The following is a 19,259-nucleotide window of genomic DNA, read 5'->3' as shown; positions in this document are numbered from 1 at the left end:
CACTTCATTCTGGAGCATCTCCTCCCTCATTGCCTTCTCCCTCTGTGGTCTCTCTGATCTTCCACATGGAGTGATTTCAACAAACCTTTCCTCACACCGGTTCTGGGGCAGCCTCGGGTCTCTGCTTCAACCCTCCCTCTTTAACACCTCTTGGCATTTTAAGCTCGGTTTAAGCATTTGGCATTTTTCTGCTTTGTTATTTGTCACATCTGCTTATCTCTGACCTCACGAGGGTCTCCTTGTGCTACTGGCATGGCCAGGCAGTGACCCACACAAGCATTTGCTACCTCCTGTCTCATCTGAGCTTGGCAGCCTGCTCCTCAAGTGGCAAAGAGCGTGGATACCTCCAACTTGCCATGGGGATTGGGGATGCTGTGATGGGCAGTAATCCCATGCAGTGATGATACCTTCTGAATCCTCAGCAGCACTGCCATGGCCTAAGACCTCCCAGCCTTTTCAGCCCTGAGAACTTCAGACACTAAAATCCTCCTGGGAAGAGCTGGGAGTTTCAGCTCAGTGAAGGGACATTTTTGGGAGCAGGGCAGAACCACGTCCATGAGTGTCCAACCACTGCAAGCAGTGCTGTCATTGTCAAAACACTACTTAATCATGACAGCTGATGATTTTCCTGGAACAAACCCAGTTTCTCAGTAGCAAACCCAAATTCCTGATCTGTACCTGTGGGATGCATGTGACCCCTTTGGACAGCCCACGTTTGTGTCACTGCTGCCTCACCAAGAGAGCTCTGCTCCCAGTGTCACAGCACCGCCCAGAGCAGGAGGTAAAGCACCATGGAGGTGAGGAAGCTCTGGGACAAGCAGGTCTGTGCAGTCCCAGTCCCACTGTCCTGGTCCAAAGCTGACCACTGCAGGAAGGCAGAAATGCCAATGAACCCCAGCTGGCTGGTGGAATGTGGCTTCTGAGCAGGCTCTGCCCAGATTTCTGCTGTTATTAATTCCTCCCATTTAGATCCTTGCTGCCTGTGATTCTCCCTCCCTGAGAGGGGAGAGCAGCCACCTGGGGCTGACAGGCTGGACTTCCCCCACAGCAGAGCAAAGAGGGTTTAGCCAGATCCTCAGGACAAATCATCTCCTGTTATGCCACAATGAGCTCCCTGGGGAAAACCCAGCAGAATAATGGAATCATTCAGGTTGCAAAACCCTCAAAGATCATCGAGTCCAATCTTTCCCCCAACACTGCCAAGGCCACCACTAACCTATGATTCCAAGTGCCACAACTCCTGGGAGTGGACAACCTTTCTGTGAAAAGAAAAATACAAACAAATCCCTTTTTCCAGGAAATTCAGCCCCTTGCCTGTTCCACTGAAGATTAAAGCTACAATCAAGCTCCATCAGGGGTTTGCAGCAAGGCCTACAAACAGAAGGAGCCCTGTGGCAGCATTTCCATGGCCTTAATGTCACCATACACAACCCAAAGCCTGACAGCACAATTGTGATAGCCTGAAGAACTCCCACTGCTGTAGTAGACATGGCTAAAATCAGGCTAAAATCAGACTAAAATCCAGGCACTGCTGGGGCCCCCATGGTGGCATCACATCTGCAGCCACAGCTGGAGCCTGTGCAGATGGCAGTCCAACAGCAGAGAGTGGGGAGAGCAGGGAAAAAAGACTTTATTGTCCATGTTGATAAAGACAAGATCCTGATCCTTCTTGGCCAGGCAGGGCAAGGAGCACACAGGCAGTGCCCTGTTCCTGCTGCCTGGGGAGAGCTCAGGCTGCTCCAAGAAGGCGTCCCTGAGCAGCCAAGGGACTCAGTGGTTATCACTGTTTGCTTTTCAGCACAATGCCTGTGGCTCATCTGGAACTTTCCATGAGGCTGCACTGCTGGGGCACAGCCTCGGAGGTTCCCTGGTTATCGCCGCCTCTGCATCATTTCCGCCCCTGAAAGTGTGACCTTACCTTAAATAAAGATAAAAATAAAAAAGCCTCAAGGCACCTCTCCCGTCTGCTCTTGGCTTTTCCTCCCCACAAACGGGCTCAAATGTCTGTTTCCTTGCAGGAAGCTGAGTGCAATCTACAGGTGCCAGCCAGGTCGGCTCTGGATCTCCTTCAGCCTCCTCATCCTCCTCCTGGTCACACTTCAGGTTGTGGAGAAGCTGCAGCCTCCTGGGTAGGTCCTGAGCAGAATTATACACCTGCACCTCCTTCTCCAGCCTTTTGCTGGCCACAGAGGTGGGCTCAGAACTGCCCTCCTGAAAACCACCCAGCAGGGTCTTCCTTAGACAGGAAGGAAAACCCAGGGGAGAGAGGGCCCTCTGGGGGTCCCACATCTCACTCCTATGCCCTGGCCAGAGCTGAGCCCACCGTGGGGTCAGACAAGGCTGCTCTGGGCTTTGTCCTGGCTCACCACAAAACCCTACAGCCCTTAAGCCTAGCCCTCCCAGTCTGGGGTTACCTGCAATCGTTCTTCCAGCTTCTCCAGACCACCAGCTCGTCTCTCTCCTTGCCTCCTCTTGCTCTGCCCCTTCCACCATCCTGTCGTGCTACAGCAAGACAGAGACACTGCCACATCACTGCTGACCTGTCCTTCTCTTCTTCATAGAATCATTAAGGTTGTAAAGAACCTCCAAGATGATCAAGCCCAAGTTCTTGCACCCCCCACCACCCCTCAGGGCAGCAGTGAAGCCCATCAGCAATGCCACCCACCCCACGAAAAGGAGGGAATGTGTTTTGGGGTGTCTTTGGGGAATCAGGGGGTTCACTGGGCTGCAGAGGAGCTGCCTCTGCACTGTCCTCCCACCTCCTGCAGCTGAGCATTGTGTCCTCCCCATCACAGGAGCTGCCAGTGTGAGCTGGAGCGTGGCCTGCAGCAGACCACGGGCCACGAGCTCGGCTCTGCCCTGCACAGCCCCGACCTGCTGTGGGAGGATGACTCCCCTCAGGGGCAGAGGGAAGCTGAGCCAGCCCCAGCCTCCACCGAGGATGCTTTCAGGATGCATCTGTACCTCAGACAGGAGACTCCTCTGGACAGCAGCCAAAAGGAGAGCTGGATGCAGCAGCCTGGGGAGAGCAGTGAGAAGGTGAGAGCCCATCTGTCACCCATGGAGCTGAATCCCCAGCTTCCTGGCCTGGAAAATGCAGCCAGAGAAAGTCCTTCTCCAAGCCCGCCCATGAGGGCTGCCGCAGATTTGGCAGAAGCTGTCACCAGCAAGTTCATCATCTTTGCAAACAGGCTGAGCACAGAGGAGCAGAGGGGAATGCCCCCACCTGGAATGGTGCAGGTGGAGGTACAGAGCCAGACTCAGCCTCGAGCTGTGGGTTCTCCCCACCCTGAGCGGGGCACGTCATTTACACAGCCCATCCCAAACTCACCTCAACCTCTGCAGGCAGAGGATTCTTACAAAACAGACCTGGAGACAGGATTTCTCCCAAGCTGGACAGAAGCCTTTAAGGTCAAGGAGGTAACAGCTGGAGAAGGCCAGCAGGCCAGAGGAGTCACCTCTCAAGGGAAGACGTGCAAGCCCAAGACTGACATTGTTTTCCTGAAGGTCCACAAGAGCGCCAGCAGCACGGTCATGAACATCCTATTCCGCTTTGGGGAGATGCACAACCTCACCTTTGCCTTCCCCCAGGGCGGGGGCTACCAGCTCTACTACCCCTACCACTTTCTGGCCAGGTTCGTGCAGGGCTTCTCCCCTCTGAGCCCCCGGCGCTTCAACATCCTCTGCCACCACATGCGCTTCCTGCAGCCGGAGGTACGGGCAAAGCTGCCACCCCTGGGGGCACGGGCAGGGAACGGGGAGAGGGGCTCAGGGGGCACAAGGAGGGGCACCTGTCAGGCACATAAACTCTGCAGGGATGAGCTAAAGAGAGCCAGGATTGCCAATGGGTACCTGGCAAGTTGTTGGCACCTCCTGAGAGATTCCGTGAGCAGGTTTGTTGAAGCCCTCTGCTGTGAGCCATGGTAAAGTGGGAGAAAGCATTTGTGGCAGCTAACAACTCTCATCTCTTTCTTGTCTGGTGAGCCCTGGGACATGTCCTGCTCCCTGGACAGGCCCAGAGGGGAACAGCTGCAAGAGGAGAACAACCAAAGTGCATCAGCTCAGGTCAGCCATGCCCAGCATCCATCCCTCTGGGTGCCACCTAAGGACAGGTGGACATGGGCAAAGGGAAGGAGATGGGCAGTATCTCCATCCTAGCCTGGCCACACAGCTGAGGCAGCTTTGCTCACCACTCTCCCTGTGTGACTCTTCTGGAGCTCCCCACAGCTCCTCAGATGAGCTGCACCCTGAAATCCTCCCCAGCACCCCCACCTCCAGCAGCTACCTCTGCTCACCAGCACTGTGGGCAAGTGGGTCCCTTCTCCCTGCCCCACCTTCAAACCCCCCTTTCCCTCCTCCGCAGGTGCAGAAAGTGGTGCCCAGCTCCGCCGTCTACTTCTCCATCCTGAGGAACCCCGTGCAGCTGATGGAGTCCTCCTTCGTGTACTACAAGGGCGCCTCGGCCTTCTCGCGCGTCCGCAGCCTGGAGGAGTTCCTCAGCCAGCCCTGGCGCTACTACGACCCCACCAGCGGCGACCGCCACTACGCCAGGAACCTCATGACCTTCGACTTCGGCTTCAACCCCGACGGAGACGTGTCCCCCGAGCGGGTGCAGCTCATGCTGAAGGCCATCGAGTCGTCCTTTGACTTCTTGCTCATCTCCGAGTACTTCGACGAGTCCATGGTGCTGCTGAAGGAGATGCTGTGCTGGGACCTGGACAGCGTCGTCTCCTTCCCGCTCAACAGCAGGGACAGCAGCACCAAGTCCCTGCTCCCGGACTCCGTCGTGGAGAAGCTGAAGGCCTGGAACAGGCTGGACTGGGAGATCTACACGCACTTTAACAGGACCTTCTGGGAAAGGATCGAGCGCCACATCGGCCGGGAGCGGCTGCGGCGGGAGGTGAGGGCGCTGCGGCAGCGGCAGGCGGAGCTGGCCCGGGCCTGCCTGCAGGGCACGGGCAGCGTGGGCCCCAAGGACATCAAGGACTCCTCCCTGAGGCCGCTGCAGCACGGCGGGGCCAGGATCCTAGGCTATAACCTCAAGCAGGGCTTGCCTCGGGAGCTGGAGCGGACCTGCCGGCGGCTGGTGACGCCGGAGCTGCAGTACAGCAGCCTGCTCTACAAGAAGCAGTTCCCGCCGCCGGCCCCCGAGAGCCCCCGGCCCGCGGCCTCCCGGGCCCCGCCGCACCGGCCGGAGCCCACCCGACACTGAGAGAGCCGGCCCGCTGCCTCCCCAGCTCCATCCTCCGCAGCGGCCGGAGGCCACCCGAAACTGAGCCCTCCCGGGCCCTCGGGCATCCTTCTCCATCTGCTGCGGACGGCGAGGCTCGGCCCGGGGGCCGGGGCTGCCTGGCCGGGCCCAGGCGGGGCTGGGGATGCTCCTCTCTCCGTGCCCCGCTGGGCACAAGCTGCGGGCTGCAGAGCGGGTCCCAGGGGCTGGACAGGACTTTTCCAGAGGGAAAACCCCCCAGAGAGCACCTGCAGCCTCAAGACAGCACCGGCTCCAGCAGCGAGGAGCAGGTCCGGGAGGGCAGCCCAAATCCTCAGCCCAGCAGCGCAGAGTGCGACAGAACAGGGCCAAGGTGTAAATCAGAGCTGTGGGTAAAAGATCCCAAAGAATCCCAGCAGGACTGACTCTCCCAAAAAAATCCCAGCAGGATTGACTCTCCCAAAAAGTCCCAAAAGGTTTGATTTACAGCGTGGGAATGAGTCTGTCTGTCTGTCTGTGCAGCTGCACCTCGCCCCTGCTCCATTGATGTTACCATGCTGGAAAAGCAGGCTCTTAATTAAAAATAACAGTCACTGTCACTCCTTAAATTCCTCTTAATTACATCAGTCTGCCCAGAAGATGACCTCCCCAAAAGCCCCAGAAGCACACCCCAAACATTTGAAGGTGTCCTAATGTGTCCTGAAAAGCAGGGGGAAAAAAAACCAAAAAAAATCCAAAACAAAAATACAGCTAACCAAAGAAACAGCCAAATCCCCCCCAAAAAATCCAAACAAACAAACAAAACCAAAACCAGATAGGAATATCCTGTGCCCTGGGAAAGATCCTGCAGGAATGGCTTGTGGAAGGCAACTCAGCCTAACTTTTCTCATCCTGCACTTCTCCTTGAATCAAAAGCAGAGCCAGCAAATCAGCTGGGATAAACAGGGCCCCCATCTGTGGCTTTTCAGCATGGCTTTCAAACCAAAAAAGGCTCTGAAAAAATTGCCCAGGGGGATCTGAGCATCCCAAGGTGTCCCTGGGGCAGGTACAAAGAGTCTCAAAGGTTTCAGCTTCCACCCAAAGGTCTCCTGCTCAGTTTAACCAGGAAAAAAAGCCAGACTGTGCTCCCAGTGCCCTTCCTGGGGCAGTGCCAAGCATCCAGGCAGGCACAAGGAGAGGGCACAAGGAGAGGGCATCGTTTGGGGATTTTGCTCCATGGCTTTGGGGTGTTCCATGGAGTTTCATCTCTGGGGCACATCTGTGTATGGCTGTGTTGGTCCCTTCCCTCGTTTCTCCTGCTGGGATGTGGGGTGGGCTCATGGTGTCAGAGGTCTGGGGTTCCTGCAGGTCCCTCCAGAGGGCAATCCCAGAGGAGATCACCTGGGATGGGCAGCCCAGAGGCCAAGCAGCACCCTGGGGTTGTCTCCCCATGGACACAGCAGAGAGGAGGGAGGAGCAGGGCTGCACACTGGGTACCAAACCTGCATCTGACACCTCCACTCCAGGTTTTCACTGGGGGCCCCTTGCTTATTCCCTGTTTGCACCTCAGGGAATAGGAGCAGGTGATTCCTGTCAGGAACTCTGATCCAGGGCAGAGATACTGGAACAGCCAGAGCATCACAATGTCCCTGGGCTGTCACCCAGGGTGCAGCTCCCATGGGGTGCCCTGGCCCCAGCACAGCCCGGGGGGATCCCCAGTTCCAGGAGGTGTTTCCCCCCTTTCCAGAGCAGGCAGCAGGCAGGGCAGAGGTGGTTTGGGTATCACAGTGACTCCCATTTTCAGGGATATATCTCAGCAAGGCTCCCAGGAATGACATCACTCACCCAAATACCAGCCATAGCAATTTTTTCCCCCCACAAACTGTAATTTTATAGTTCGGAATATTTCACCTAGACATGGAGCCCAGGGATGCACAGCAGCTGCCTGGGTATCTTTTTTTATTTTTTGGTTTTTTTCTAACCACAGACCCTTTGCACACCATTTCTGGATGCTTTGCAGCACTAAAACCCAGGCTAAGCACATCCCCAGAGGAGCAGGTTCTCCCGTGGCCAGTGAACTCTCCTGCCTTGGAGCATTTTTAATTCCTCTCCAAGACTTGCCAGGTTCAGCCTGTGCAACTCAAGGACTTCAGGCCAAGTTTAACTCAAAACCCACCAATTTTTAACCAGTATCCATTGACAACTCGAAATATCATAGCTTGTTTCCTCCCCATCCCAAGTGCCCAAGGCAGTTACTGGCTTATACTTTGTTTTTAGGGCTGCAAGAGACCCAGTGGGGTTATTGCAGGCACTGCACGATGCAATAGCCCCGGGTTGCTCAAGCCTGCCCGTGGAACGGTCCCAGCTCTCTGTAGATTCCTGGCAGTACAAGACAGCCAGCCATTTATGCAAAAGTGTCCCGTGTTTTCTCTCTGAGCCAGCAGTGTGGGCTTGAAACATTTCGGGCTCTCCAGGGAGGCTTTCAAAGCAATTCCCAAAGGAGCTCAGGGGCTCAGGCATCCTGCAGGATTCCTTTGTGATTCTTTAAGGACTGAACGAGCTGCAAAATCCTCCACACCGGGAAACCCTTTCCAAGGAAAACGGCTGCCACCACCCCTAGGCTCAGGCACGGGGCTCCGAGTTGCTCTTCCCCCCTTTCCTCTTCTTCTGTGGTTTGTCACCGTCCACCTGCGCTGTCACCTTTGCCTTGGGCACCTTGTATTTGCTCTTCTGGCTGTAGAGGAGGTTTTTCTGGAAGAGGCGTGGGATGTTGCCCTGGAACAGCAGGAGGGCAGCGAGCATCCCTGCAATCAGAGCACAGACCCCTTCCCAGTGCTGTGTGGAGAATCTCCACCCTCCCCACAGCTCAGCAGCGGTTTTGGGTCCTTGTCACAACCTTCACCATGACCAAAAGGCAGCTCAGCACCACTGAAGTCCCCACTGAGAGCTGAGGGACCCTCACTGTTCTGCTTTAAGGAGAATTTACCACTCTATCCCTTAACATAACAAACAATGCTTGTTTTGATCCATAAAGCACCCCAGTTTTCTGGCAGAGAATCATTAAGGTTGGAAAAGTCCCCTGAGCCCATCAAGCCCAACCATTCCCTCACCCTTGTCATGACCCAAGTGCCACATCCCTGCAGGGACAGTATCTGCACCGCTGCCTTCAGCAGGGCGCCAGTGCCTGACCACCCTTCAGGGAAGAAATTTTCTCAATACCCAACCTAAACTTCCCCTGGGGCAACTTGAGGCCATTTCCTCTTGTTCCATCAGAGTTATCTGGGAGCAGAGCCTGACCTCCACCTGGCTCCACTCTCAGCACACATCCAGCTCCCCATGACCACGCTGGAGCTGGGGACAACCCCAAAGCATAGCTCAGCCAGCCATTGCCCTCAAACACCTTTGCTAAACCTCCCCCAGACTTTGGCTTCGGGGAGATTTCTGCCCTTGAAACACGCAGAAGTTGGATTTTAAAAAATTGGATAGCAGAGATGACCCCAGAATCAAGGAGGCAGGATGAAAAGTGACACTTGCCACAGACAACCCCAAATTCAGCCCTTTGCCAGAACAGTCCACGTTACACTGAGCACTTCTGCCTTGTCCCCGTGCCAGCTCCTGCCCCCTGGGAAGATCTCACCTGCGAGGGGCCCCAGCCAGTAGACCTGGATGTAGTCCCACAAGCTGCTCCCTGAGCAGTGGAAGGTGGTGGCTGTGGCCAGGGCAGGGTTGAAGAAAGCCCCTGTGTATGGTCCAGCTGTGTGGGAAAAGAAACATGGCCAACAGTCCCACTGCATCCTCTGGAACACTGACAAAGGGCTGAGACCCCTCCTGCCTGCCTTCTCAGACTGGAGAAATCCCACCCTTGTGGCCCTGAGCTTTGTGGGAAGCAGGAAAGCTCAGTGCAGGACTGGGGGATTGCACTAGGGGAGGTTCCAGGGAAGTGATCCCACTCTTGAGCTACGGCTGTGACCCAAAATTCACCTGCAGCCTGTCACCGTCATATTTTCTGAAAAATCCCCTTGCCCAGGATTCTTCTCCTGGGAAGTTAAAAAGCCTCAGAGAAAAGGAAAACAAAATTATCTCATTTGTTTCTCCTCTGTTTTTGCTTTTGGAATGTGTTTGGAGATTGTTCACCCACAGGTGATTGTTCCATTACATTCTGCTGGGAGTTGTTTTCACTCTTTGGCCAATCAGGGCCAAGCTGTGTCGGGACTCTGGAAAGATCACAAGTTTTCATTATTATCTTTTTAGCATTCTGTAAGTATCCTTCCTGTGTTCTTTAGTATAGTTTAGTATTCTTTTATATAATATAGTATCATGAAATAATAAATTAGCCTTCTGAGAACATGGAGTCAGATCCATCATTCCTGCCTTCGTCTGGGAACCCTGCTAATACAAGAGCAGCCCAGATAGCCCAAACTGCCATCTTCATCCCAAAATGAACACTCCCCAAAATAACAAACACCTTAGTAGTCATTACCTTGTTAACCCCTACCTCTCCAGTCCTGGAAGATGTTAAACAGGGGGCTGTTCCTCCCCCACAGACGAGGTACTTTTCCAAATGACTGGGGAGAGGAAATGCTGGTGCTGCTCACCTGTGTAGGTCAGGAAGGTGACAGTGGCTGCGAGCACAGGGACCCGGTACAGGGGGTGACTCTGTCGCACCTTGAGGAGGATGAGGTGGAACAGGAAGGAGCAGGAGCCCTCCACGAAGGCAGCGTGGGGCAGGGAGGTGCGGATGGAGGAGCTGCACTCGGGAGCGATCAGGCTCTGGATGAAGTGCAGCTGTGTCAGCTCCCAGGACCAGTAGAGCCGGGTGACAGCCCGGCCTGTCCCTGCACCCACACCCTGGGCCAGCAGCTTGGCTGCTGTGGCTGCCAGGCTGGACTCCAGGAGCAGGAACTCCTGCAGGGACACCGTTGGGTTGGCGGATGCTCCGTCCAAAGAGGCGCCGTGGACAGCGGAGAGGAGGAAGAGGAGGGTCAGGATCACGTCCAGGCCAAAGCCACCACTCCAGGGGCCAATGTCCATCAGCATCCTCAGCTCCAGGCAGCTCATGCACAGCTGGAACGAGCCAGCAAATTCCCTGGCAAGGCAGCCATGTGTGCCAGGGGACAGGAGCCTCTTGGAAAGCCACCTGAGCACCTGGCACACCCCAAAAACCAGGAAAAAAAAAGCAATGGAGACATTCAAGCCATCCATAGCAAAGGCTGTGCTGGGGGCAGAGTCTGGGAAGGAGCAGAGGAAGCTCCTGCACCTCCTCTTTATAAAGCCAACCAAAAGCAAACGTGGCACAGCCCGACAGGCCTGGGAAGGGCCACACGTGTGGCCCCCATGGGACAATGCCAGTGCCACAGGGAGCTGCTGGACTCAGAGCAGCTGGAGCAGCCACCAAGTTGTTTGTCCCAGAAAATCCCGGTGTTATCTCCACCAGGCATTGAGCCCCCAGCCCTGGCATTCACACCTGAGAGCCCACAGCAGCTCCCCAGAGCTGACAGCTCTTCCAGAAGGAACAAAAAACTTCATTTTCTTTCTGCTTGGCTCCAATGCCTGTGGCTGCCCCTCCCTGGAAATGTCCAAGGCCAGGTTGGACAGGGCTTGGAGCAACCTGGGATAGTGGAAGGTGTCCCTACCCGTGGAGGGAGTGGAAAGAAATGAGTTTAAGGCCCCTTCCACCCCAAACCATTCTGGGATTCCGTGGTAAACAATGCATGATGCATCTTCTGGGTCATTTCCCTGAGCTGCAGCAGAAGTGTCACCACTCTGAGCCCACATTTGCCATCCCTACAGGGCAGGCAGTGCTGGCAGGTAACCCAGCTCCTCTCACTGCCCTGTCACACACACAGAGCCAACAGCGTTGATTTGGACCATTTTATTTCCCCTTGTGTCATTTATAAAAGAAATTCCCAGGAAACCCCGGTTTGAAGCACGCTTGGGCAGGGATGAGGCTCTTCATACAGTTCAGGGTGGCTCCAGCAGTGCAGCCCAAGCCATGAAAAGCAGGAGCAGATGCCTCAAATGCACTGGAGCCTCTCCCTCAACAGCCTTTGAGAGCAGAGAAGATACAGGACATTGTGGGGATGCCTTGTGGAGGCCACAGCTCAGCACCTCCCCCTGCACCACCCTCCCCCCCTCATCTTCCCTCCCCACTCCTTTCCACCCCCCAGTGCCCACCCTGCAGTGCTTTTGGGAAGGGATCAGTGCTCACAGCCTGGCTTTGGGAACCATGGGAAGTCTGGGCAAGGATAGGAGCAGCTGCCAACCACCCATCATCCAAGCCCTCCTCTCCTCCCCCCAAACCTTTTGGCCAGCCTGCCTCACACTTCTCCCAGTTTAACCCTTTTTACCACAATTCACCCTCCAGATGGCAAGACAAGCACCCATCTTTCACCTCAAATGAACAAATGACTTTGCTTGAATGACAGAAGATGAAATATTCTTTAAGAGTCTCAGAAATTGGTAATTTTGTCCAGAAGAAAATTGACCTCTGGCAGCAACAAAGTTCTGGTCACAGCTACTCATCACTGCAGAACCAGCCATAAAATACCCACAATCACAATCCAACTCAATTCTTTCCACCTCCCCTCCCTCCTCCTGTGTTTCTCAGGAGTAGAGAAACCAGCCGAGTTTCCTCTTGAGAAACAAAACCTCATAAGGACCCAGCAACACAGCCCAAATCCAGTCCCTGGAAAAGAACCACCACAGGACACAGACTGGTAAAACTGGGAAAGAAATTCCAACATCTCTTCCTTCCCCCAGAAACAGATTCTCCCCTTCTTCTCAACCACTGTAAGAGCTGGGCCTTAGGAAATAAACATTCCAAGGTTTAAAAACTATTTCCCAGCCATTGCTTGCAATTCTGCCCATGGCACAGTTGTGGGACATTTAACCCAGGCTGGAGAGAGAAGCTGGGAGCTGTTGATTCCAAGGATAACTATGGGATTAAAGAAAGCCAGGGTCTCATTCCCTCATTTGTGTTAGTGCTGACAGCAGACCCTATGCAGCTTTGCAGGGCTGCTCTTCTAGGAACAAAACTATCGAAAAATTCCAATATTCCCACCAAAAACCCCTTTTCTATAGCTGGAACATCAGTGTCCTTCTAAACCAAACATGCTTTCAGGGCTTAAAATGCAGATATTTAAGTTTAGCCACTGGACAGGAACAAGTTGGCACTTCCAGATTTCAGCAAAATAAACACTCTCCAAAAACACTGAAGAGTCACAATGAGCAGACCTACCCTGGCTCCCTTGAAAGAGGCAACAGTTACAGGAAAAAAGAGCTATAAGGTTATTTAAGGGAAGTTTCACTGGGCAGAGGGTGGATTAGAGCTTTCCAGGAGCAGCCACATGCTCCCAGCTGCTGTGACAAGGCAGCAGGAACCTGGGGAAGGTTTCCCTTCATGGTCAGGAAGGAAAAGGGCTCCAGGGGATGCAAGAGTTAATTGTGCTTTGTGAAAGAACCCAAATCCTTAGAACAAGCATTCACTGAGAGGAAAAAATAGCAAAGATGGGTCATCCTTGGCTTTAGAAACCTCAAGGAATTCCAGGAGACATCTGTCCTGAGGAAGGTCACATGCACATGGTGTGGGTGTGTCTCCCCTCCAGACCATTCCAAGGAGCTGCCCTGAGTCCCCCATCAGTGTCCTCAGCATTGATCCACACCTGTACCAAGCTGGATTCATTGTCCAGAGCCCTCCAGGGAACACCAGGACGTGGAGCCTGTGCACTGAGACACATCCATGCCTTGACACAGCCTGTCTGCTCTTCCCTCCTCTGCACTGACTCAACACAGCTCCAAAGCAGAAGTCTGGGGGCCCTGAAAGAGAATGAGCAACTCCTAACTTCCCACTGGGAAAATCCCATGAGAAAACCCAAACCACTGGTCCTTGTGGGCTGTTTTAACACTCAGGTCAACGGGGATTTGAAATCTTGATGGATTTGACCTGATGATCCTAAAGGTCTTTTCCAACCTTTCTGATTCTGTGATTTGAAGTGATGATGTGCTGGAGGACATTCCCACTGCAGACACCAGCTGGGAAAAGCAAGACAAGCTGTGTCCTGCTCCTTCCTATCAGGCTGCAGGTTGAGATGTCACAGAAAGTCATTACTCTCACTTGGTGGTATGTCCCTCCCTCAAGGAAAAGAAATCTGTCCTTAGGCTGGATTCAAAGCAGAGCAAAGAGCTCTTAGAGAACCTGCTTCCTCCACACATCTGGAGAGCAACAGCCAGTTTGGCTGAGCTCAGCAAACTTTCATGCTGCTTTCTCACATGACTGAGGACAGCTGTTTTTATTAAAAATAATCTTGAGAGCAAAATGCAAGTTCTATTTAAAAAGGGGAAAAATGCAGCTGTACAAATCCCTGGGAGCAGGGATCTATGGACAGCACAGTGCTCCAGCACAGGAGCCACTGGAACCCAACAATGCTCTTCAGGCACCACCATGAAAATGCTGCTAATGAGGATCCTCACTTTTCACCCACCCTGGTTTTAACCAGCATGCTCATGCTGCAGTCCAATCAGTTGTGCTCAGCTCTGCAGTAACTCACTGCAGCAGAACAGCAGCCCTGAAAGGGAGAAACTGCTGACCCCAAATTTATTGCCTTCAAGAACCATGTTTTAAATACCCAATCTTGAATAAGCTGATCTCAAAAAATGGAGCTGCTCTTGGGTTTAGTCTCAGGCAGGTCCAAGTCTCAGGCTCAGTGCAAAGGATGTGCAAATTCATACCAAGACTTAGGAGGATTTACCAAGCACTTGCAACTTTCAGCCATGCAAGCCAAAATCAGCCAAAGCCGTGCTCTCCTTTAAGTATCAAAATCCCAACAGTCCTGAGTTCCACTAAGCACCTTCTCCTCCTGTCCACTTTTCCCCCAGAAATTAAATGCCAGATCACTTAAAAGCAGTGTTAAAGAACACCAGTTTCAATGCACAAAGAGTGGACCATACAGGAAGACACAGATACTACAACAAACTGATAACCCTGAAGAGACAGGCTCTGAGCAAACCAACATCCTCATGTGTGGCTGAAGCAGCTGCTGGAGATGAGTGGTTTCTTCATTTCCCTTTGTCAGTGTAGCAGCAAAGCTTGTACAACCTGCAAGAAAGGGGAAGAGCCCATTTCCCAGCAACACACAGGGAACACAGGACACGCCAAGTCCTCACCACTGAGGCAGGAACTTCATCCGGAGCCAACTGACCCGGACTCAACCCCAAAGCAAATCCCTCCTGGTCCTTGGCTGGGCTGGCAGGCCAACATCCCACAGCCTTTTTGTAGGTCCAGTGGAAAACAAAAGTGGTTCTCTGCAGCCTTGGAGGCGAAGAGGCACCATGGATCTGATCCCAAGTCCTCGAAGAGCTGTCGGCACCCAACGCCCTCACTCCCATCGTCCAACGCCGATCAGCAGCAACAGAGCAAACCCCGGAGCCAAATCTTCCCAGCAGCCAGCAGGACAGCTCAATTCCCATGGATCCTGTGCCATAACAAGCAGGAGAGTGGATGGTGCCCATGGTGCAACAAAGCAGAGCTCTTGGGAGCAGCTCCTGAATCACCACCACATCTCCAGAGGTTACCAGGCCCACCCCAGCACTGGCCAAGGAGGGGGAAGGTGCAGCTGGGATGGGCCAGGCTGGTGTTTGCTCTGCTCCCTTCACATGGAGGGTGAGGGATCTCTTCCACAGTGGGTGAAAAGGGCCTTTTGGAGCTGCTCTCCTCCCATCAGCCATCCAGGAAAGCTTGTGGGGATCCCAAGGCTGGCACTGACACTGAAGAGTAATAAAACTTTAAAGAAATAGGCTGGTAGAGCATTAAATGATATCCACCATCATTAAAGCATTCATAAGAAGCTTAATTACAAATACATTCTGTTAATCTCAGTAAAACACTGACACATGAACCCTTTCAGATACTCTTGTTATCAAAGGTATAAACTCATGACAGGGAAAAGGGGGGAAAAAACCCCAAAGGTTTTTTAAAAGTTTATTTCTAGCCCTGAAAGAACAGTTATTAAACAAAGTCAACAAATACAGTAGTTAATATTGCAGTAACAATTAAATAACATAATGGGATTAAATTACACAAAAGGCAACATTAACATCTGAAGACAGTTAAAAAAATAAAAAGAAAGCTTGCACCTACTTCCATTCCCATCAACAGCATAAGGAACAGAGGGAAAAACAGACCAGAGAGATTTATTGACTCAATTCCAGCTGGAGAGACCCTTACTCACATTTTTGCTCCCTCCCCAGCCCCTCTGACAACGGGACCCATCTGCTGTAGCCAAAACTTTGCACCTCCCTGCACAGAGAGCCAGAGGGGGAGGCTCCAATTAGTCTCATTAACACCTAAGGCAGGGCAAAGTGCTCATTCCCATGGTTATTTTTAATAACAACTCTGGTTTGTTCTATGATAACAACATCCCAGGAATCTCACACTCCCTGCACACTTGCACCTCAGCCACAAGCTGCCCAGCTGACACTTCACAGGAATAGTGTGCACATCTGACCCCCACTCAGGATCTTGGGTGGGCACCCAAGAGGGATGCACAAGAATGCCCTCATTTGGATGCAACTTGTCCCTTCTGGCTGGTCCCCACCTGCCCCAGTGCCACAGCAGAGCTCTCAGCCCTGCACCCACCCAAGGACTCTGCTCTGCTCCTCACCTTGGAGCTTCTCACCTTGCAGACACCCTCAGAAAAGTGGTGCCTGACCCTCCAGACACAAAAGCACAGCACAAAAACCTTCTCCTGGCTCTCCTCTCCTGCCAGCCCCACCTCTGACCCCCATGGGAACCTCACCACGGAACAGCTGCTGCGTGGGACCAGGGAGGTGCTGGCACTTCCCAGCCTTGGAGCTGAACACTGTCCCAGGTCACACACACACAGTTTGGGAACTTGGGCCTGGGCCAAGTTTTGTGCATTAGGATGGCTGAATCTTCAGAAATCATCTCCTAAGCAGGCTAAATTGGACAAATTTTGCAACATATGTTTTAAACCGTTCTCATTCACCAGTAAAAGTGAACTAATAAGTTAAAATTACTTATGATTTCTTGTTTTCTATTTAAAAAAGCTAAATTTATCTAGATTGTGCCATTAAAAAAAAAAAAAAAAGATGAAAGAAAGAAAAGCTCCCATTTTAACTCTGGCACAAGGAGTTTCACCAAGTCCATTGCCAGCAATGGACAAAGAGGGAACCACTGGTACAACAGGCTTTTTCCTCAGCCAAGCCTCCTCACTGCTCCATTTGACCAGGGAGCCAGGACACACTCAAAACAGGGTGATTACAGTGCCCATGGCTCATAAAAAGCTTTTTTCCAGGCAAATGCACTTGGATTACCTTACCTGGCATGAGACACTTCCTTGAATTTCAAATTTAGAGCCATAACTGTTCTCACACTTACAGCAAGAGGGATTTATATCCCTGTGAGGAACAGCTCAGATAATTAACCCGACATGGATTTTAACTACCACACAGGAGCAGAACACAAGCTGAACCTGCCCAACAAGACACCCTGCTGGCCCCACAGGACCCCCAGGAGCTGTGAGACCCCAGCCCTGCTCCCCTCCACCATCCCCCCCCAAACTGCCTCTGCCATCCTGCCCAGCCACTCTCACCTGGAAGTTTGTTTTGTCATACCTTGGCTACCAGTCCCCAAAATGTCATTCTCTCTATAGAGATATTGAAATTCTCTGAAAATAACTTCTGTCTCCTGCCAGCAATGTTTGGAAAAGTGTGCAAAAATTTTTATTCAGGGTCCTCTGTCCACACCCAACCGTAGCTCTGTCTGTCCCAGGGCCTGCCCCACTGGGAATGCAATACAATCCCACTAAAGTCATGGTTATTCTTTCACAGACTCATTTGGCACATTGGGACTACTTGGCTCTTCCTTAAACACTCGGGGAGGTTGAAATGCATAGACTGTAGCATTAGAAGGGGCACAGGCTCTGCTAAACTCAACCCTGGCAACACCCCAAGAACTCAACTGCTCAGGCTGTCGCTGTCCTTCAGAAGGAGGCACTTTTTGTTGTGTTGAAGGGTTGGCTGCAGCCATCCTGGCTAGCACAGAGTCCTCAGTGACAAGGATCAGAGTGACACCAGCCAGTCCAACAGGCCCCACGATGGTCTGACAGCACTGCTTCCCCTCTGCTTCATCTCACAACTTTGGCATCTCCAGGTGTTCATCATCATCTGTTCAGATCACGTTTCCAAAATCCTGTATCGTCAGTGTCCTCAGATCTGGTTATTTGTTCTTCTGGTTTCATTAGTACAAATGGAGCACATACAAAACTGGAAAAAAATAGCTCTAATACTTTAAACTCTGACAACTCCATAGGTTGATGCATTATTTGCTTGGCGGGGGGAGGAGGGGGGAAATTACAACATATACAAAAATGTATTTGATACAAAGAAGGGAAATGTAAAATAAAAAAAGTCAAAGGCACCAGCATAACTTCCAAAGCCCAAGTCAGAGCACAGATACAAGTTTGTGAACCACCCACTGCACCAAGCACGTTATCCCTCAAGCTTCTGGCCAGCAAGTCTAACAGGGAAAAAAAGAGCAGACAGGAAGACAGCTGGAATTTTTTCTTGCCCTGACTAGAACTGATCATTTGATCATAAATAAAGTATCTGACCCCAACCTACACATCCATAACCCACATCCAAAGACTTGACCAATCATTAAGGTTCTACATGGAGGCCACATTTTTGATTTAAAAAAATGTCCACAGAGCACAGGTATGAGAAACAGCTGAATACTTCTCTTCCCCCTCTCTCTCTCTCTCTCCTTTTTCATCTTAAAAAGTGAAAAAGAATCTCCATACATTGTGATTCCTTAAGTAACCGAGTTGCTGATTCTACAGTACAGCGACAGCTAATCCGAAAAAGAAACGAGGGGCAAGATGTACCTTCACATTCACCACACCTGCCATGAATCTGGTCACTGGGAGCTTCCCACAGGGATTGCAGGTAGAGGGGAGGAAGAGGAGAGTCAAAGAGATCAGCAGGTAAAATTAGTACTGCTCTCTGAAAGCTTGAATCTGTCATTCAAGTATTGAAAGTACCCAGAGGATACAACGGGAGCTGTTACAGCCAAGTCGTTAAAACCCCTTAAAGCCCCGGGCACAGCAAGTGGTATTTCTGGGCTGTCTGGGAAACAAAAATCAGAATAAAAAAACCCCACAAAGGCCAGTAATTCAGCCCTCAATTCCTTCTGGATCCCAGGCAGGGATCTCTAGAGTCGCCACAATGTATTTGGGTGTCTTCTGGATGAGAGTTTCTTCCCTTTTGTAGACGTTTCCCACCCCCACAAAAATCCCTTCCCTCCCCCCCGAAGTGTAACAATTTCATATATTATAAAGATTTGTAAAATACAAACAAACAAAAAAGGAAGAAGGCTGTGGCAGGATGTTAGCGGTTACTCTTCATTGCTTCTTTGGCTGCCAGGATCAGTGGCGTCAAGCTGGACAGAGGTTTGGCCAGTTTCAAGAAGGGATGCTGCCAGGAAGACAGAAACACGAGCAGTCAGTGAAAGACACACTTTTAAAGGTTTGATTTCCAGCAGGATTCATGTCTCCATGGAGCCAGGCAGCAATGAATCTGCATTTTAACTGCTGACTTGTGTCATGTGTTCCTCCTGATGGTTACAAGGACAAGAGGATCCCAGGCTGGCTGGAATCACACTGCCTTACCCAACAGAGTTTCTCCTGGAATATCTCACTGGTTTTGGAAAAGGTGAGTATTGAAGCTACACTTGCAATGAGCAAAACAAAGATCTAAACAAGAAACAATCAGAGAAAGGTAAGAAGCAGCAGCTGGCTTTACTGGGAAGGCCTCTACACCATCTGCCTCAGAGCTACTCCTTGCTCTCCCCAGGAATGGCATCAGTGATTCTCTCACACCTTCACACAATGCTGCCTACAAGCAGATCTCATGTAACAAACCAACCTTTTCCCAGTGCACAGAAAGTATTTAAAATCAAAACTAAAAGGAGAACTGGTGTCACTGCTCCAGCTGCTCAGCTCGTAGGGCAGAACCCAGCAGGGAGAAAGGAAACTTTTCAAGGCTTGAACACTGA

General features: G+C 51.9%; 3 protein-coding genes across 3 annotated transcripts in view; 1 reads left to right on the top strand and 2 right to left on the bottom strand.

Moving 5' to 3' along the window:
• Window positions 1–2,757: 2,757 nt before the first annotated feature.
• On the top strand, window positions 2,758–5,861 carry LOC132331451 (galactose-3-O-sulfotransferase 2-like). Its single transcript, XM_059854869.1, has 2 exons — window positions 2,758–3,714; window positions 4,364–5,861. The coding sequence occupies exons 1-2, from the start codon at window positions 2,953–2,955 to the stop codon at window positions 5,210–5,212; spliced, it is 1,611 nt and encodes a 536-aa protein (XP_059710852.1). The 5' UTR covers window positions 2,758–2,952; the 3' UTR covers window positions 5,213–5,861.
• Window positions 5,862–7,104: 1,243 nt separating this feature from the next.
• LOC132331450 (aquaporin-12-like) lies at window positions 7,105–10,714 on the bottom strand. The gene is given in 5 exon segments (XM_059854868.1): window positions 7,105–7,992; window positions 8,826–8,942; window positions 9,784–10,546; window positions 10,548–10,640; window positions 10,643–10,714. Coding segments are annotated over 5 exon segments (1,227 nt in total). The 3' UTR covers window positions 7,105–7,810.
• A 4,436-nt stretch (window positions 10,715–15,150) lies between these two features.
• Window positions 15,151–19,259, bottom strand: part of PAK2 (p21 (RAC1) activated kinase 2) — a 42,252-nt gene continuing 38,143 nt past the window's right edge. Inside the window, exon 15 of the mRNA XM_059855087.1 lies at window positions 15,151–18,679. Within this exon, the coding sequence (XP_059711070.1) occupies window positions 18,593–18,679 (87 nt within the window). The 3' untranslated portion in view covers window positions 15,151–18,592. The remainder of the gene's footprint in view (window positions 18,680–19,259) is intronic.

This window comes from Haemorhous mexicanus, chromosome 10 (genome assembly GCF_027477595.1).
Source record: "Haemorhous mexicanus isolate bHaeMex1 chromosome 10, bHaeMex1.pri, whole genome shotgun sequence".
Lineage (NCBI taxonomy): Eukaryota > Metazoa > Chordata > Aves > Passeriformes > Fringillidae > Haemorhous > Haemorhous mexicanus.
Note: the sequence above shows the minus strand (reverse complement) of the source record. Positions and strands in the feature narration are given on the sequence as shown.

Coding starts and splice junctions, on each gene's coding strand:
- LOC132331451 (XM_059854869.1), top strand. CDS start 2,953: ATGCATCTGTACCTCAGACAGGAGACTCCTCTGGACAGCAGCCAAAAG. Junction 3,715..4,363: donor TGCGCTTCCTGCAGCCGGAG/GTACGGGCAAAG, acceptor CCTCCTCCGCAG/GTGCAGAAAGTGGTGCCCAG.